The 18,775-nt window shown below is 44.5% G+C and overlaps 1 protein-coding gene across 12 annotated transcripts in view; it reads right to left on the reverse strand.

Moving 5' to 3' along the window:
* Nucleotides 1-18,775, reverse strand: part of tcf12 (transcription factor 12) — a 367,875-nt gene that overhangs the window by 297,274 nt on the left and 51,826 nt on the right. For all 12 annotated transcript variants that reach the window (XM_038813403.1, XM_038813410.1, XM_038813409.1 and 9 more), the window contains one exon: nucleotides 9,468-9,541. In XM_038813403.1, coding sequence (XP_038669331.1) covers nucleotides 9,468-9,541 — 74 coding nt within the window. The remainder of the gene's footprint in view (nucleotides 1-9,467; nucleotides 9,542-18,775) is intronic.

The raw sequence follows: 18,775 nt of genomic DNA on the forward strand, positions 1-18,775 counted from the left end.
GCTGATGCAGAAGCAAATAGTCTTTGATTAAGTTAGAAAACGACTCAAGGTTGTTGGAGTAAATTATGCCCTGCTTCATCCTGGTACACCGAGGATGGTATCTGACAAGTCTAAGACATTGAACAATCCAGCTATGCCTTGGCTTTTGCCAACTCAATGAATAAAGGAAATAATCTGGAGTACAATATGCAGTTCACTGTAAATGCTGGACTCTATCCCTAGTCATTCTTATTCCTGGCTGATAATTACTTATTATTTATCATGTTAACAGGGATGTCTTGGTAATTGAGCACTACAATGAACGTTTGATCCTGAAGAATATCAGGGACTTTCATTTGTTTTGAATGGAGAACGCCCGACAGCATGATCCTTCTAGTACGAGTACACTGTGTTTGTGGTATAGTATCAGGGCTGTGAGGTAGACATATCCGACTTCATGCTGGTTTTCTTTGCTTATGGTCTCCTTGCCTTAGTCATGATAATTATGAGTAACGCCATTACCAGGAAGGAGCACATGGTTTAAATCTTCTTGGGTGGGGTTAGAATGCGCTATGGACATTCAGTACTCATCCTTATTGAGGCATATCTTATCTCCTGTTTTTTTTGAGGGGAATGACTCCTGGGTGTAATGATGGAAAGTTTGTAGGGATAGCGCTATAGGTTCTCACACTTGATGAGGAATACCCTTATGGCATGAACGACTTCACACATGTTTTGTGTTTATTTTAATTTGGGGGTTAAAGAATCAGCCCGTGGCTCCTGCAAAGGTACAGGCAGGTCTCATATCTGAAACAGGGCCGTTATAATGAGTCACTGGTGCCTCTGGCACCATAGGAGTTGGGGGAGGTATGTTTTGGTGCACTCCCCAACATGGCGTCAAAACCTTATCCTATGTTTTCTTTGGCTAAATTCAAAATTTGCTCCTGGAATGTGCAGGGAGCACATCATTCTGTTGAGAGAAAAAGATTTTATCTTTACTTCATTAAAAAGGAAAGAAATTGACATAGATTTGTTGCAAGAAATTAATTTAGATGACAAGGAGCACTTATCAAGTTGAAAAGGGAATGGTGGGGCAGGTGTTTTGTGCCTAATTTTCGACAGTGTTAATCATTACAAATGTGCCTTATATTGAATCATAGAATTTAGAGTGCAGAGGTAGGCCATTTGGCCCATCGATTCTGCACCGGTGCTCTTACAAAGCACAACCCACTCAAGCCCACGTAGCTACCCTATCCCCGCAACCCTCACTTAACCTTTTTGGACACGAAGGGCAATTTAGCATGGCCAATCCACCTAACCCGCACATCTTTGGGCTGTGGGAGGAAACCGGAGCACCCGGAGAAAACCCACGCACACACGGGGAGAACATGCAGACTCCGCACAGACAGTGACCCACCTGGAGAAAACCCACGCACACACGGGGAGAATATGCAGACTCCGCACAGACAGTGACCCAGCCGGGAATCGAACCTGGGACGCTGGAGCTGTGAAGCAATTGTGCTAACCACTATGCTACCGTGCTGCCCCAAGGAGCTTCCTGTTGATTCCCCTATTTCCCATTTCTTTTACTTTATCATTTTTTTGACCCATGGATATTTAGTGGACATGTATGTACCTTAAATTTGAGATACAGAAGTGAAAAACTCAAAAGTTGCGAAATCGTACACTGTTCTATGAAGTTTTAGATTTTTAGCAGAAGAACTCAGACTTTCTGGCATCGGAGAGATCGGAGGAATTCGATTTGATTCGTTGGCTAGTGGCAAGTAGATTGGCCAAAGACAGGGGGCGGGATTCTCTGATCCTGAGGCTAAGTCTTGATGCCATCGTTAACGCCATCGCGTTTTAAGACAGCGACAACAGGCCCCAGGAGCAGCGATCCTGAGCCCTGCAGGGAGCCAGCACAGCACCGGAGCGACTCACGCATGCGCGCTGCGACCGGCGCGAACTCACGCATGCGCACTAGCTTCCTTCTCCGCGCCGGCCCCGACGCAACATGGCGGAGAGCTACAGGGACAGGCGCGGAATAAAAGAGGCCCCCATCAGGAGATAGTGATTGGTTTCAGTCAGGTATGAAGTTTTCAGAGAACCCAGGATGGTGCAGAACACTCAATAGCAAGAGAAGCTGTGAATTGCTGTTTCTCCAAAAAGGTTTCTTGCCTGAATCAGAAGTCTTTCAGATCCTGATGAATGTACAGTGAAAACCAGTACAGACTGAAAGCAAAGACCTTCCCCAACTGAAGGCCGAGACACCAAATAATCAAACTGGATAGACATCTATCTGAAACAAAGGGCAGGATCTAGCGCTCGGTTTGCACCTGAAAAGCAGTGCAACACGGCCGACCAGTAGATGCTGGGATATCCTACTTCCGGGATCTATCCAGCTCGCCATGCCTCACAAGATCTAACACAATCTCGCAAGGCGCTGGGATATGAATCCCTCTCATTGTGGGCAGGGTCACATTCTGGAAAATCTGCATATTAGAGCAAGACTGCTCGTCTCACTCTAACATGTGTTCCCGAGATCTACCAAAGGCTGGGACCGAGCTCCCTTGTCTTGGAGACCTCAGGCAAGCATCAATCAGTGCTGGTCCCCACAAACGGGGACCAGATTGAACAGCACTCGTGGGAGTCTCTCAGGGGATTGGAGACCCCCAGATGCAAACCCTTTGGGCAGGATGGCACCGGTGTCACCTGGGTACCAGCCTGGCACTGCCACAGTGCCAAACTGACATATTTTGCTTTGCGATTTCCCTGCACAGATGTGGGTTGGGGATGTGCAGGACTGCCAGTGAGCGAAGCTCCTTCGTACAGAAAACGGGCTAAGTACGGCCTCGTCGGGGAGTTCCCTGCTGATCCCCCCCCCCCTCCCCCCGATCTACCTGGATGGGCGTTAAATAGCGGCGTGTTTCCTCGGCGCTCCGAGAGAAAGGAAATGGCCTGCTAATCTTGCACACTACAAGACTCTGTCCCAATTGGAATAGATTATGCCCAAAGAGAGAGTGTGAGTGTGAGTGTGAGTGTGAGTGTGAGTGTGAGTGAGAGTGAGAGTGAGAGTGTGAGTGTGAGTGTGAGTGTGAGTGTGGGAGGAATTTGTTAACCAGTTGTATTTGCTGACTATTCAATTATAGTTATTGGTATTAATAAAAATTCATTGTTTAAATGTAGGAAACTGGTGACTGCAGCTATTGGCCAACCAAAGACCTAATAATCTAATCTTTTAATATTGTCACAATCAGGCTGGCATTCACACTGCAATGAATTTACTGTGAGAAGCCCCTAGTCGCCACACTCCGCCATGTTCGAGTACACAGATGGAGACTTGTCCAATTCACCTCACAGCAAACTTTTCAGGACTTGTGGGAGGCAACCAAAGCACCTGGAGGAAACACACGCAGCACGGTAGCATTGTGGATAGCACAATCGCTTCACAGCACCAGGGTCCCAGGTTCAATTCCGGCTTGGGTCACTGTCTGTGCGGAGTCTGCACATCCTCCCCGTGTGTGCGTGGGTTTCCTCCGGGTGCTCCAGTTTCCTCCCACAGTCCAAAGATGTGCAGGTTAGGTGGATTGGCCATGATAAATTGCCCCTAGTGTCCAAAATTTCCCTTAGTGTTGGGTGGGGTTACTGGGTTATGGGGATAGGGTGGAGGTGTTAACCTTGGGTAGGGTGCTCTTTCCAGGAGCCGGTGCAGACTCGATGGGCCAAATGGCCTCCTTCTGCACACTAAATTCTATGTAAATACGGAGAGAACGTGCAGACTCCACACAGACAATGGCCCAAGCCGGGAATTGAACCTGGGACCCTGGCGCTGTGAAGCCACAGTTCTACTGTGCCGCCCTACGTCAGTTATTTCTAAAAATTAGATTTGTCATGTGTACCAAGATAATGAAAAGTATTGTACTACGTACAATTAATTATTAACAATTAACCGTTAATAGGACAGCAGTGCTGCCTCATGGCACCGAGTTCCCAGGTTCGATCCCGGCTCTGGGTCACTGTCCGTGTGGTGTTTGCACATTCTCCCCATGTTTGCATGGGTTTTGCCTCCACAACCCAAAGATGTGCAGGGTAGGTGGATTGGCCACGCTAAATTGCCCCTTAATTGAAAACAAAATAAATCGAGTACTCCAAAAAAAAAATTTTTTTTTTTTTTTTTTTTTTAAAAACAATTAATTATTCATTTTAATTGTCCTGAGCCTCCAGGTCAAGTGGGGCTGGAATTTACCGGCACGAGCCCAGGGTATGTTGCAACACCTTCAAAATGGAAGACTGTATAAAGACAATGGGGGGGTAGGTATGAGAGATTCTCACGGGACTTTTATATGGGGAAATTGTCTCAATAATGCATTTATATGTTCCACCAAACTATTACTCTGCTTTTGTTACTGAAGTCTTGATGGATTTCACCGAATTGTCGTGCGCCAATTCCTTTATAGCTGGTGACTTCAACTGTCATCTTACCCTTCGGTGGATTTGCTCAGGGATCATACCTTTACCTCATAGTTAAAAGACCGAATTTGGTATCTCATCCTTGTTGATTCCCTCTCTGACGCAAGCCCCTCTATCCTGTGGGAAACCTCAGAAACTTATGCTAGGGGGCTGTACATTCAACATACAGCCAACAAAAGGCATAACATGCTGAATCGGCAGCATCGGTTGGAAGTAAAATTGGCTGAAACAGCGAGGTTCCATGGCAGGAATCCTAACCATTCATTGCTGAAAGAAATTAATGCAATTCAAATGGCGCTGTACTCCTCGCTGACTCAACGTGCTGAGAGGAGTTTAAAGTTTGGCAAACAAAAGTTGAGAGTTTGGAAAGAAACAGTAGATACCCGGCTTTACTTACTGGGACAAGAGCCGACTCCAGGACTATTCCCTCTGTGCTAGACTACGAGGGTAATAGAACTATTAAAACACAAGATATTAATATTGCACTTAAAGGTTTCGATGGCAACTTAAATAAAACAGAACAGCCGGGGGGTGCATTGACGCTTATGGAGCATTTCTCCTCCACACTTAAACTCCCAACAATCTCAGAGGACCAAAGGTAGGCCCTTGAAAATCCTACAATTATCAACACTAACAGCATTGAGGACATAGTTCGGCAGCTCGAAAGGAGATAAAAATGAACTTCCGGTCTCTCTCCCATTCAGGGTAACCCACAAAAAGACTTTGCAATGAATACAAGATGAGGAGACGTGGGATGACATGTGAGAATATACAAATATAATGTAAAATGTGTAATAGAACAAAGGAGACTCAATTTAAAATATTACACCATCCGCATATAACATTAAGCTTAAGGCACAGATTTGACCCTTCCATATCCTTACTGTGCCAAAATTCAAAGGTAGTCAAGGGACACTACATATATTGCGTGCAATCCCATGTCAAAATTAAATCCTAATGATCTGGTGTACTTAAGAGCATGAGAAGATATTCGGTACAGCCTTAGAATTTGATCCCCTGTTCCCAATTTTGGTGCTCTCAGATAGATGAATTATTGACACTAATGAAAAAAGGCTGTATAATGTCCTAACTTTTGAGGCACAGAAAAACATCCTTTGCTCCTGAAAGTGATACAACTCTTTCAATTTAGAATTAGCATAAAATTATCATTGAATGTATCCCAATGGAGTTGCTTACCTGCATACTCTGTTCTAAATTGGATGCATTCCTAAAAGTATGAGATCCCCCCCATCTCAAATGTCTACATTGTGTAATGTCTGACTTGCTCCAACAAGGTTTTTGCTCACGTTATGTAGCACTATGACCTCTCTACAAGTGACCGTATGTGCCATTTTACCATGTTTTCATGGCTGTATCCTCTTCTCCCCCATCCGCCTCACCGGACTGCGCCATACAACCTGAAGGCTTCTCAATTCACCGACGGAACACACCGCGTCGTCAGGCAGAGCAAAGGGTGGAGGCGTTTGTCTTCTCATCAACTCCTCCTGGTGCATGGATGTGCCGACCCTGGCGACCTACTGCTCCCCGGACCTGGAGTACCTGACCGTGAAGTGCCACCCATACTATCTTCCACGCAAGTTCACTTCAGCCATTATCACAGCGGTCTACATCCTACCCCAGGCAGAAGTGAAGAAAGCGCTGGACGAACTGTACACAGTTATAAACAGCTACAAAACAGAACACCCGGGACAGGTCCCATCTTTCCCACGCCTCCCGCCAATGGGGATCCAAGACAGAATAGTCTCTTTTTGGGGGGGGGGGGGGGGTAGAGTCTCTGATATTTATACAGTGCTCATGAGGGAGGAAGGGTCCCAGGCGGAGGAACTGAAACTTAAATGGGAGGAGGAGCTAGGCAGGGAAATGGAGGACAGGCTGTGGGCAGACGCCCTGAGTAGGGTAAATTCGACCGCGACATGTGCCAGGCTCGGGCTGATTCAATTTAAGGTCGCTCAACGGGCCCACATGACGGTGGCTTGGATGAGCAAATTCTTTGGGATAGAGGACAAATGCGCTAGGTGCGCGGGAGGACCAGCGGACCACGTTCACATGTTTTGGGCATAGAGTAGCGTAGAGTAGGAGGGATAAAATGGCGGGTAGTACCAGTGGGAGAGGAGAGGGCTTGTGCAGTATGTTACGATTGAAGTATTGAATGTACGTGGATGTTTGCACATTTTTGCCTTTTTTGCTTTCTTTCTGTTGATGTCTGTAACTGTTTACAAAGCCAAAAACTACCTCAATAAAATTGTTTATTTAAAAAAAAACAGAACACCCGAAGGCCTTGTTCGTCGTGGCCGGGGACTTCAACAAGGCCAACCTCAATGAAATGAAAAATGAAATGAAATGAAAATTGCTTATTGTCACGAGTAGGCTTCAATGAAGTTACTGTGAAAAGCCCCTAGTCGCCACATTCCGGCGCCTGTCCGGGGAGGCTGGTACGGGAATCGAACCGTGCTGCTGGCCTGCTTGGTCTGCTTTATAAGCCAGCGATTTAGCCTTGTGAGCTAAACCAGCCCCTCAAGAGTGTACTGCCAAAATTTCACCAGCACATGTGTCCCACCAGGGGAGACAACACTGTTGACCACTGCTACTCAAAAATCAAGCCCACCTACCATTCCATCCCCCGACCACACTTCGGGAAATCAGACCACAAGACAGCGCTCCTTCTCCCGGCGTACAAGCAGAAACTCAAGCAGGAGAATCCAGCTCAAAGGTCGTGCAGTGCTGGTCCAAGGAAACAGAAGAGCTCCTACGTGACTGCTTAGAGACAGTGGACTGGTCCATATTTAAGAATTCAGCGACCAACTTAAATGAGTATGCCACCACCGTCACAGACTTAATCAGCAAAAGTGCAGACGACTGCGTGCCAAAGAAAGCAGTATGTACATTCCGCAACCGGAAACCATGGTTCAATCGCGAGATTGACTCCCTACTGAAGGACAGGTCTGAGGCATTCAAGTCAGACCACCCTGACCTACACAAGAAATCCAGGTACGACCTCCGCGAAGCCATCCGAGATGCCAAGAGAGAATATCAAACCAAGCTAGAATCTCAGGACAGATTCTCGACGGTTGTGGAAAGTCCCAAACAACATAACGGGCTCGCCGGCAGCAGCGCACCCCTCCCCGACGAACTCAATGCCTTCTATGCTCGGTTTGAGCAGGAAACCAATGATCCGCTGTCAAGTGCCCCAGCAGCCCATAACTCACCCATACCCACCATCACAGCTTCCGAAGTCAGATCGGCCTTCCTGAAAGTAAACCATCGGAAGGCGACAGGCTCGGACAGGATCTCTGGTTGTGCACTCAGAACCTGCGCAGACCAGCTGGCAGATGTGTTCGTGGACATCTTTGACCTGTCCCTACTCCACTCAGAGGTCCCCACCTGCCTCAAGAAGACCACCATCATACTGGTGCCAAAGAAGAACCAGGCAACGTACCTCAATGACTACCGTCCGGTGGCCCTGACTTCAGTCATAATGAAGTGCTTCGAGAGGTTGGTCATGAAGCGCATCACCGCCATACTCCCAGAACACTTTGATCCACTGCAATTCGCATACCACCACAACCGGTCCACAGCAGACATCATTTCCCTGGCCCGAAACTCATCCCTGAAGCATCTCGACAACAAGGACTCGTACACCAGACTCGTATTTACTGACTACAGCTCCGCCTTCATTACCATAATCCCAGCCACGCTCATATCATAGCTCCAAAACCTAGGACTTGGCTCCTCACTCTGCAACTGGATCCTCGACTTTCTGACCCACAGACCACAATCAGTAAGAATAAACAACAACACCTCCTCCTCAATAATCCTCAATACTGGGGTCCCGCAAGGCTGCGTACTTAGCCCCCTACTCTACTCCCTGTACACACACGACTGCGTGGCAAAATTTGGTTCCAACTCCATCTACAAGTTTGCTGACGATACGACCATAGTCGGCCGGATCTCAAATAACGACGAGTCAGAATACCGGGGGGGGGGGGGGGGGGGGGGGGGGGGGGGGGGGGGGGGGGGGGGGGGGGGGGGGGAGAGATAGAGAACCCAGTGGAGTGGTGCAGCAACAACAATCTCTCCCTCAATGCCAGCAAAACTAAAGAGCTGGTCATCGACTTCAGGAAGCAAAGCACTGTGCACAACCCTGTCAGCATCAACAGGGTGAGGTGGAGATGGTTAGCAGTTTCAAATTCCATGAGGTACACATCACCAAAAATCTGCCCTGGTCCACTCACGTCGACGCTATCACCAAGAAAGCACAACAGCGCCTATACTTCCTCAGGAAACTAAGGAAATTTGCATGTTCACATTAACCCTTACCAACTTTTACAGATGCACCATAGAAAGCATCCTGTCGGGCTGCATCACAGCCTGGTATGGCAACTAACTTCAGAGAGTCATGAGCACAGCCCAATCCATCACACAAACCTGCCTCCCATCCATTGACTCCATTTACACGTCCCGCTGCCTGGGGAAAGCGGGAAGCATAATCAAAGACCCCTCCCACCCGGCTTACTCATTCTTCCAACTTCTTCCATCGGGCAGGAGATACAGAAGTCTGAGAACACGCACGAACAAACTCAAAAATAGCTTCTTCCCCTGCAGTTACCAGACTACTGAACGACCCTCTTATGGGCTCACCTCATTAACACTACCCCCCCGTATGCTTCATCCGATGTCAGTGCTTATGCAGTTACATTGTATACCTTGTGTTGCCCTATTATGTATTTTCTTTTATTTCCTTTTCTTTTCATGTACTTAATGATCTGCTCTCAGAAAAATACTTTTCACTGTACTTCGGTACACGTGACAATAAACAAATCCAATCCAATCCTCTAGTCTATCCGTTCATTGCTTTCCCTTGCCCAAGCTGGAGGCACTGGGTTTAATGATTAAGCTGAACAAACTGTCCTTTTCTCTAATCGTATACAGAATTGCTTTTATGCTGTACTGTACCAGTTTTGAAGGTTTGTTGCGCTATTTGTGAAATGGAGACTCACCCTCGAGGATTCGTATGATGGACTTGGTTGGTCAGCTGATCCCCAAGACGTTGTACCTGTTCGTTCTTCCATTACTATCAAAAGAAAATATATTATTAGCTACACGAAGACAAGTTTCCAATGTTTTATATAATTTCAGCCTTTGTTTACTACATTATCCATACACCACAAAAGCTCTTCCTTTCTTAAAGTTACCATTAGTGCTACTGCCAGATTCATAAATATTTATAGAATTTACAGTGTAGGAGGTGGCCATTCAGCCCATCAAGTTTTCTCCAGCCTTTGGAAAGAGCACCCTACTTAAACCCATGCCCGAATCCTATTCTTGTAACCCCACCTAACCTTTTAGGACATGAAGGGCAATTTATCATGGCCAATCCACCTAACCTGCACATCTTTGAACTGTGGGAGAAAACCAGAGCACCCAGAGGAAAACCACACAGACACGGGGATAACGTGCAGACTCCACACAGACACTGATCCAAGGCGGAATCGAACCTGGGTCCCTGGCGCTGCGAAGGAAAATGCTAACCACTGTGCTATCGTGCCGACCACATTTTTTGTGCATTAATTATCCTGTGCCGTCCAAATTGTTTTCTTGAAAACATAATAGATTGCCGTGAGACAGTAATTAATATTAATTTAATTTCCAGTTTTTTCTGAACTTGTGCTTCGGACAACAGGATACAAGTATCAAGAAATGAGTGACTTTTGCATTTTGGATCAGTGCCAAACCCAAGCATTATAAGTGACTGGAAATCTATTAATTTACCCCCATTATGCCCCAACAGCACATCTAAACCCCAACCTCAAAGAACATCCCTACTTTGCCAGTGGCATTTTCCACATAAACAAGCCTCGAGGCCCAACAAAACTGCCAATGAGTACCAAATCAGAGGGGCAAGTTTACCAAGTAAGTTCATCAAGTAAGACATAGATGAGGAAACGGGAGATTCTTACTGGTGTTGGCTGGATTCAAATCAAGTTCTCCGAATTCAAACAGTACTTTATTACACCACACCAGTGCACTGACAAAAGCATTGCATGCCTTGTATGGAAATTAGCAGAACTGACTTCAGCATTAACATTTGTTAAAATGACTGCTCTTTAATGAATTAAAAATCCTGTCAGAAATATAGAAGAACGCGGGCAGGACGGTGGCCTAGTGGTTAGCACAACCGCCTCACGGCGCTGAGGTCCCAGGTTCGATCCCGGCTCTGGGTCACTGTCCGTGTGGAGTTTGCTCATTCTCCCCGTGTCTGCGTGGGTTTCGCCCCCACAACCCAAAAAATGTGCAGAGTAGGTGGATTGGCCACGTTAAATTGCCCCTTAATTGGAAAAAATAATTGGCTAATCTAAATTTAAAAAAAAAAAAGAAATATAGAAGAACTAGAGGAAAATGTTAAGCAAATCTTGCCCCAATTTTGCTGACATTCTCAATCTTCTCCCACAAACAACAATAAATCCTGCTTATGGATGTTCTTCAGTAGTTCACACATTCCTCAATGTGAGCCTCAAAATAGGCAATTCAATCCACAATACTTGCAGGTGCAATTTTTGTATCCATTGTCACCAACTGTCCACAGGCTGCCAGTATTTGTTATATCAGGAGCAAATTATATTTGCTGTCCATAACCCAGTCATATCAGCACCTCTCGATTTGAGTGCAACACCCAGTCAGATAACATCGACATCTGCCACAAAAGGCCGTGTATTTGCACACAAGTCTCATGAGCAGGCAGATGAAATGAAATGAAAATCGCTTATTGTCACGAGTAGGCTTCAATGAAGTTGCTGTGAAAAGCCCCTAGTCGCCTAGGCGCCTGTCCAGGGGAGGCTGGTACGGGAATCGAACCGTGCTGCTGGCCTGCTTGGTCTGCTTTAAAAGCCAGCGATTTAGCCCAGTGAGCTAAACCAGCCCACATTTTGACATGCCCCCCCAAAAAACAAGATTATCCAAATATTTTTGTTTTATTCTCAGCACAAGGTTGCGGAATACCATTATACTAGCAGCCTAGTGGCTTTAGTGCCAGCATAGTAACAGTTGAACAGTTAAATGACGCTTCAAATCTAATTTGCCAATTATGTTTCCAGGGAGACATTGATTTCCCAAATAAAAATAAGCACACCACTGCAAACACATGAAGGAGAAGTCATGGAGCAAAAGGATGGGCAATGAGCATAATCCATCGTATTTAACATGTGTGCACGGGTGTCAGGTGTTCATTAACTCGCCCTCACCAACTGGGTGAGTGTGTCAGCTGCATTGGTGTGAGGTGGGGTGGCTGGCATGCGAGGGACTCCTACCACCAGGCTGGGCGTCAGACACATGCGCACAGATGCAACAATTACTTGTTATAAAAATGTTGATTTCAAACGATCAAAGCACTTCAAATGAATTATGAGGCTACAGTATTCAGAATACTGTGGTGCATATACTCAGTTATTTCGTTTAGCAAATAAATGATTAAATTCTCTACTGGGATTGTAGTTTATTACACGTTTAGATTCTTCAATTGGAAACTGAATGGGAGTATTTTCCCAGTGCTTACCAAGGTGGCAAGGTGAAGAAGGAATTTAATCTACTATTACAATCCCAGTTGATGTTATTATTGGATGGGAAGATCCCAGAATGGAACCCTGGTTCAAAAGACCATAACTTCAACTTTATTTTTTAGAAAACATGAAGGAACGGAGTCAAAGGAATGTAAATTAGCTTTTAACAACATTTTTTCCATTAAACATTAAAGTTTGACTGTAATAAAACTCCACTTCACTCCTGTCTTGACAAATGTAAACAGACTTCAAGGATAACATGTATATCTTGTGTTATAAGAGGGATGGAGTTTAAGACGAGGGAGGTTATGTTGCAATTGTATAAGGTGTTAGTGCGGCCACACCTGGAGTATTGTGTTCAGTTTTGGTCTCCTTACTTGAGAGAGGACGTACTGGCACTGGAGGGTGTGCAGAGGAGATTCACTACGTTAATCCCAGAGTTGAAGGGGTTGGATTATGAGGAGAGGTTGAGTAGACTGGGACTGTACTCGTTGGAATTTAGAAGGATGAGGGGGGGGATCTTATAGAAACATTTAAAATTATGAAGGGAATAGATAGGATAGATGCGGGCAGGTTGTTTCCACTGGCGGGTGACAGCAGAACTAGGGGGCATAGCCTCAAAATAAGGGGAAGTAGATTTAGAACTGAGTTTAGGAGGAACTTCTTCACCCAAAGGGTTGTGAATCTATGGAATTCCTTGCCCAGTGAAGCAGTTGAGGCTCCTTCATTACATGTTTTTAAGGGAAAGATAGATAGTTTTTTGAAGAATAAAGGGATTAAGGGTTATGGTGTTCGGGCCGGAAAGTGGAGCTGAGTCGACAAAAGATCAGCCATGATCTAATTGAATGGCGGAGCAGGCTCGAGGGGCCAGATGGCCTACTCCTGCTCCTAGTTCTTATGTTCTTATGTTCTTATAATGCTCTCAATAAACACACATCCCCTTTAAGCCGTCAGTCTGACTGCAGTCAGACACACTCCAATCTGAAGCCAAGTGGCAGATGCCACCCAATCAAATTTCTGTCCTGGTTCACTCACGTTGATGCCACAGTCAAGAAAGCCCAAAAACGTCTCTACTTCTGACGGAAGCTGAAGAAATTTGGCATGTCTGCACGACTCTCACAAAGTTCTACAGATGTGCCACAGAGAGCATCCTACCCGGCTGCATCACAGGTATGGCAACTGCTCTGTCCAAGATCGCAAGAAACTGCAGTGTGGTGAACTCAGCCCAACGCATCACACAAGCTTGCCACCCTCACATTGATTCTGCATACACCTCTCACTGCCTCAGGAAGGCAGACAGCATTATCAGAGACCCTTCACACCCAGGGATTGCCTTCTTCCAAACCCTTCCATCAGGCAGTAAGTACAGAAGTCTGAAGACCCGCACGTCCAGACATGGGAACAGCTTCTTCCCCACCGCTACAAGACTCCTCAACGACTCCCCTTGGTCTGATCTGTTCCCTGTAAGTACACTATTCATGACGCCCTATGCTGCTCTTGCTCACGTATTTGCTTTGTTTGGCCCCTTGTTCCGCAATGTAACCAAACACTGGTTGTCGATGTTACCATTTGTCAATGTACTCTGTTGATTATTCTTTTTGTCTACTATGTACGTACTGTTCCCTCAGCCACAGAAAAATACTTTCACTGTACTTCGGAACATGTGACAATCAAACAATCTCTGGATTTTCCACAAATTCCCCCCAGATGATTGTCAGTGTTCAAAATTTCCACTCAACAAAACACTTTTAATCTTCTTTCAAACAACACTTTCCCTCAGCTGTTTTCATCAAGGCTTCACCTCCAGGCTTTCCAACTGTCCTTTCAGGATTCCTTTGCCTTGAATGTTTTTTTTAAACATTTGCACAAACTGAGATACAGCCACTAATTGCTTCACCATTGCTTCAATTGTTACTTCACCGGCTATTGCAAAATATCAAACTTTATAATTTTAGGTATCTTTGGGTTCTCACCCGCCAAGTTCTTTTCAGTTCTGTCTGGGACTTCAACCAATAGTATCCTGTTCCAATTTCATCTATTCCTTTAACATCAGACTTGCTCAAAACTTCTCTTCATTCCTCTCGTTTCCTTAACTAGCTGTTCTTTATTTTTCTGGCCCTTGCCTTCTTGCCCCTTAGTCCATTGCATGGCCTTTCGTCTGAGCAAAGCTGGGAGAAATGTTCTCCCTCTCCTGCGAAGCTCCTTCTACCTGGAACCAGTTAAACACAAACTCAGAGGGTCTTCTCCCTAAAAGTGGCCCCTGGTTGCTAAACAATATTTCCTTCTTTCCCAAGCTCATGTTTAAGTTTCCTGACTTAAACTCTCTCAATACAACAGAAACAGTTTGAGTTGAAACAAAAGTCCCCACAAGTGCAAACACCTTCGTCCAACATGAATTGAACAAGAGTTGTACTTACCATTAAAACAGCAAATAAAACCCGCTTGCGGAGACAGTTTTTCTCATATTCAACAATACAATATATCACTAAAAACAAGCTCAGTTTTTCTTACGCCAACAAATAATTAATCGGCACAATAAATTACTGCGGCTGACCCCATTCAGACATGTCAGTAGGACGGTAGGAGGCATAGTGGTTAGCACTGCTGCCTATGGCATTAAGAATCCAGGTTCAAATCCTGGTCCTAGGTCACTGTCCGTGTGGAGTTTGCACATTGTCCCTGTGTATGCGTGGGTTTCACCCCCACAACTCAAAGATATGCAGGCTAGGTGGATTGGCCACACTAAAATTGCCCCTTATTTGGAAAAAAAAATTGGATACTCTAAATTTAATTTAATTTTTTTTAAAAGGCATGTAGGGTATTTTACAAATATCATTAATTGTGCAATAGAAAGCTATTTTATTGCAGGCTATTTTAAATCGTAAAAGGGACACATTTAAGCCACTCTTCATATAGTTAGTCATTTAACCTCAAGAATATTGTCCACCATTTTGTAAAGGTGCAGAACAAAACCCCTGCAACTAATTTTGCCCATTTCAATGTCTTTCTCCATCTGAAACGTAAATATCAGTGACAAAATGCAGTGCCATTACCACCAAGCGGCAGATAAATTCCTTACAACTGTTCTCAAATTCGTAATTTTATTAATGTTTACATTTTTGTGCCGTCAATTCAAAGAAACCTGGACACGCACGGGGGTAAATTGTTGACATACTATATTTGAAGCATTAACTCATCCAATTGGAAATTAGTCACGGCCATCTATCTAGCTAAACCATGTAAATCCACGCTACAATGATATCCCAATGAGAAGTGCAATGTAAAATATTTTAAAAGTCAGCCTACCAAAGGTTAATGTAATACTAAATTTGACTTTGTGAACATACAGGTCACAAAATATTTAATACTCCTCCAGGTTAGGCACAGTAGGAGACCATGTATGTTACATGCCCACTGCTACAAACAGGATTAGACTTCAGGCAGCTGGGAACACACAGCTGCAGCTTACTGAACTACAAAGCAGAAACAATACTGCAGTCCGAGCTCAAAGATGCAAGCTAATTCGATGCAACAGTATTATCGAAGTTCAGTGTCATAGAATCTACAGAATGGAGGCCGTTCAGCCTATTGAGGTCTGCACCAGCCCTCGGAAAGAGCTTCCCACTTAAACCCACACCTCCACCCGATCCCCCGTAACCCATCTAACCTTTTTTTTTTTGGACATTAAAGGGCAATTTGGCATGATAAATTGACCTAAAACTGCACATCTTTGGACTGTGGGAGGAAACCGGAGCACCCAGAGGAAACCCACGCAGACACGGGGAGAACGTGCAGACGCTGCACAGACAGTCACCCAAGCCAGGAATCGAACCCGGGACCCTGGAGCTGTGAAGCGACAGTGCTAGCCACTTGCTACCATGCCGTCAGCAACAGTATTGCTGCATCTTTACAATTCAAGAACACCATAGTACAGCTAATCCAGAATGCCACTTGCAGTATCTAAATTGGAAAAATTCCAAATCCTACTATGCAGATTTCCAATGCAACAAAATAGAAACAAAAATAATTCCATATCAAACAATTGGCTCTCTTTTCCCTGCTCTTCACCCCCCCAACAAAGAAAATGTTCATTCTGATTTTTCCTTGCAGATGTGCAATAAAAAACACAATATTTGGACAGCTGAATATTACTCTGCACCACCCATGGCAGCAGCTACTCAACTGGCAACTTGAGCAATTGCAAATTATTTCAACATTACTTCCATCACATACATAATTTTAAAATCATCTTGAGTATACATATGCAGAACATCAAAACACACACCATGTTTTGCAAATTAACCTTGCTGAAGGAGTTTCTCGTTGACATGCAGAGTTTTTTTTTGAACTATCAATTTTATCCCCATCTTTCATTCCACTTGTAAAGAACTCAATAAATGCATTGCAGGAATGAAGCTTTTAATTTAGGAACTTGAAAGTTTTTTTAAAATATTTTCCAACTGACCAAAGTTGGAATTAAAAACTAAAATCATTCATTGCACGTTGTCAACCTATCCTGAAATCATTTCATAAATAATTCAGCCTAGATGAAAAACAAAGGAAACCAAAAGCACATTTATTCTCAAAGCAATACTTTTTTTTTAAAAACTACTCGCAGGGCTACCATCTGTCTTGGTTGATCAGATCACAGATTCTACCAGCAAAATTTGATTTCTGATAGCCACACATGCCATTGTTGTTTGCTTGTACCAAGTGCTGCCAATTTTCTAATTTCATTTTAACAACAAATTATTTTCTTAGAAGTATAGATTCTTGTTTAAATGCAATAACATCAGCCACTTTTTTTCCCCATTAGAGTTTCCATTTTCCATAAAGATGTTGCACCGAAATGGTCCTGAGGTTTCAGCAAACGTCACACCTCCATTCAAACGACTGTTTAGTCTTGCAGTCGTGTTTAATTATTACAGCATTCTTACCTTTAACATACCAGCAATCCCATGTATTTCTCAAAACGTGTTTTGAATCGCACAAATTTCCCGTGACAAAAATACTTTACTCTGCAGTGAACTGTTTGGAGAATTGAGGCTTCAGCAAGTTTTTTTTTAATTTCTGAATTTTCCCAGCAGATAGGTCGGTAGTTCTCTTTATTCTCTCCAATACTTGCACCTCACCCACCCCCACGAAACAAATACTGCTCATCTATCAGATTAGCTTGCAGCATGATCCGAACCCAACATAGAAGAACCTCAGTCCATACTTTCAGCCCTTCAGATCCAAATCCAGCTGACCAAACAGTACCATGTCCCCCATTTCAATTCGTCCTTGCCAAGCATGTTACTGTGAAGGCAACTTCACCCTTTTAGAAGGATACCTAGTTACTTTAGTTACCTGAAAGGAATACATATTTGTCAAAACACCTTTACTGCAATGCGACGTCCCAAGGAGCGTCACAACAGCAATACAAGATAAAGCATGACACTGATTCACAGGAAGAGATATTAGGTTTCAATAAGTGCCTTAGAGGAGGAAAGAGAGGTGGAGAGGTGCAGGAGGTTAGCAGAGGGCCCAGGTAACTGAAGACACTGCCGCAATTAAAATTGGGGATGGACAAGAGGCCAAAACAGCAGCACAGCTGAAGATTGTGGGACTGCAAGAGATCAGAGACAGGAAGGGGCAAGGTCATTGCAGGATTTAAAACCATGGTTGAGAATTTTAAAATCCAGTTGACTCAGTCAATTTAAGTCAGCGAGCACAGGGATGATATGGAAATAGGTTTTGCTGCGAAGTTTAGACACAGGCAGGATGGCCCTTGGGTGACCAGCCAGGAATGCATCGGAATAATCGAGTCCAGAGGTAACAACATGGCTGAATGCAGATTTCAGCAATAGATAAGCTGCATCAGGGGTGCAGTTGACAATGTTTCAAACTGGAAATAGGCATCATTGTGGTGCCACAAATAAGGAGGTTGAAAACTCATTTCAGGATCAAATGTGACACCAAAGTTGCCAACAGACGGATGTAATCAGAGACTAATGCCAGGGATAGGGATGGAATCAATAGCTAAGGAACAGGGTTTGGAGTAGGGACCAAAAACCAGTCGTCTCAGTAGTTAATTGAAGGAAATTTCTGCTTGTCCAGTATTTCAAGTCAGATAAGTAATCTGATAATTTGGCAGTGGAGGAGTCAAAAGACCTGGTGGCAGTGAAGTAGAGCTGAGTATCATCAGCATATATTGTGGCTTTTGGATAATATCGTAGAGGCGCAGCCTATACATGACGAATGGGGGAGGGCCAAAGACAGATCACTTGCCAGCTTGGTTCACTTCTGAATGAATAGCTGTCATTTTCAATCTAACACCAGAATACAAGTTCAGAACCCAAGTTGGGATTTTAGTGCAGCCGTTATTCACCCTCCTCTTAAACTGAAACACAAATAAAACAGCACTACTTAATCAAATATGTTTTCTGCAAATACCAAAAACAGATTAAACGCCCATTTAACAGTTTGGCAGGCTTACACAAACTGGCTGTCATGTTTTCCTGCCTAAAAGTGACTGACTGATTTCTAAAATTAATTTATAGTCAGTGTTTTGAAACATATCAGACACAAGGCACCATTATATATCACCAGGAATTATTCCACAGGAGAAAAATGGGTTCCTGCCATGATCCTTGCTCAGGCTGGGCCTGTCTCATATACCATCCAGACTAGAGATGATATCATCTGGAGGAGGCAATCGGACCAGCTGCTGGCAGGGAGAACCGATCCGCTGGAAATGGAGACGGCTAAAA

The sequence above is a fragment of the Scyliorhinus canicula genome, chromosome 12 (assembly GCF_902713615.1).
Source record: "Scyliorhinus canicula chromosome 12, sScyCan1.1, whole genome shotgun sequence".
NCBI lineage: Eukaryota > Metazoa > Chordata > Chondrichthyes > Carcharhiniformes > Scyliorhinidae > Scyliorhinus > Scyliorhinus canicula.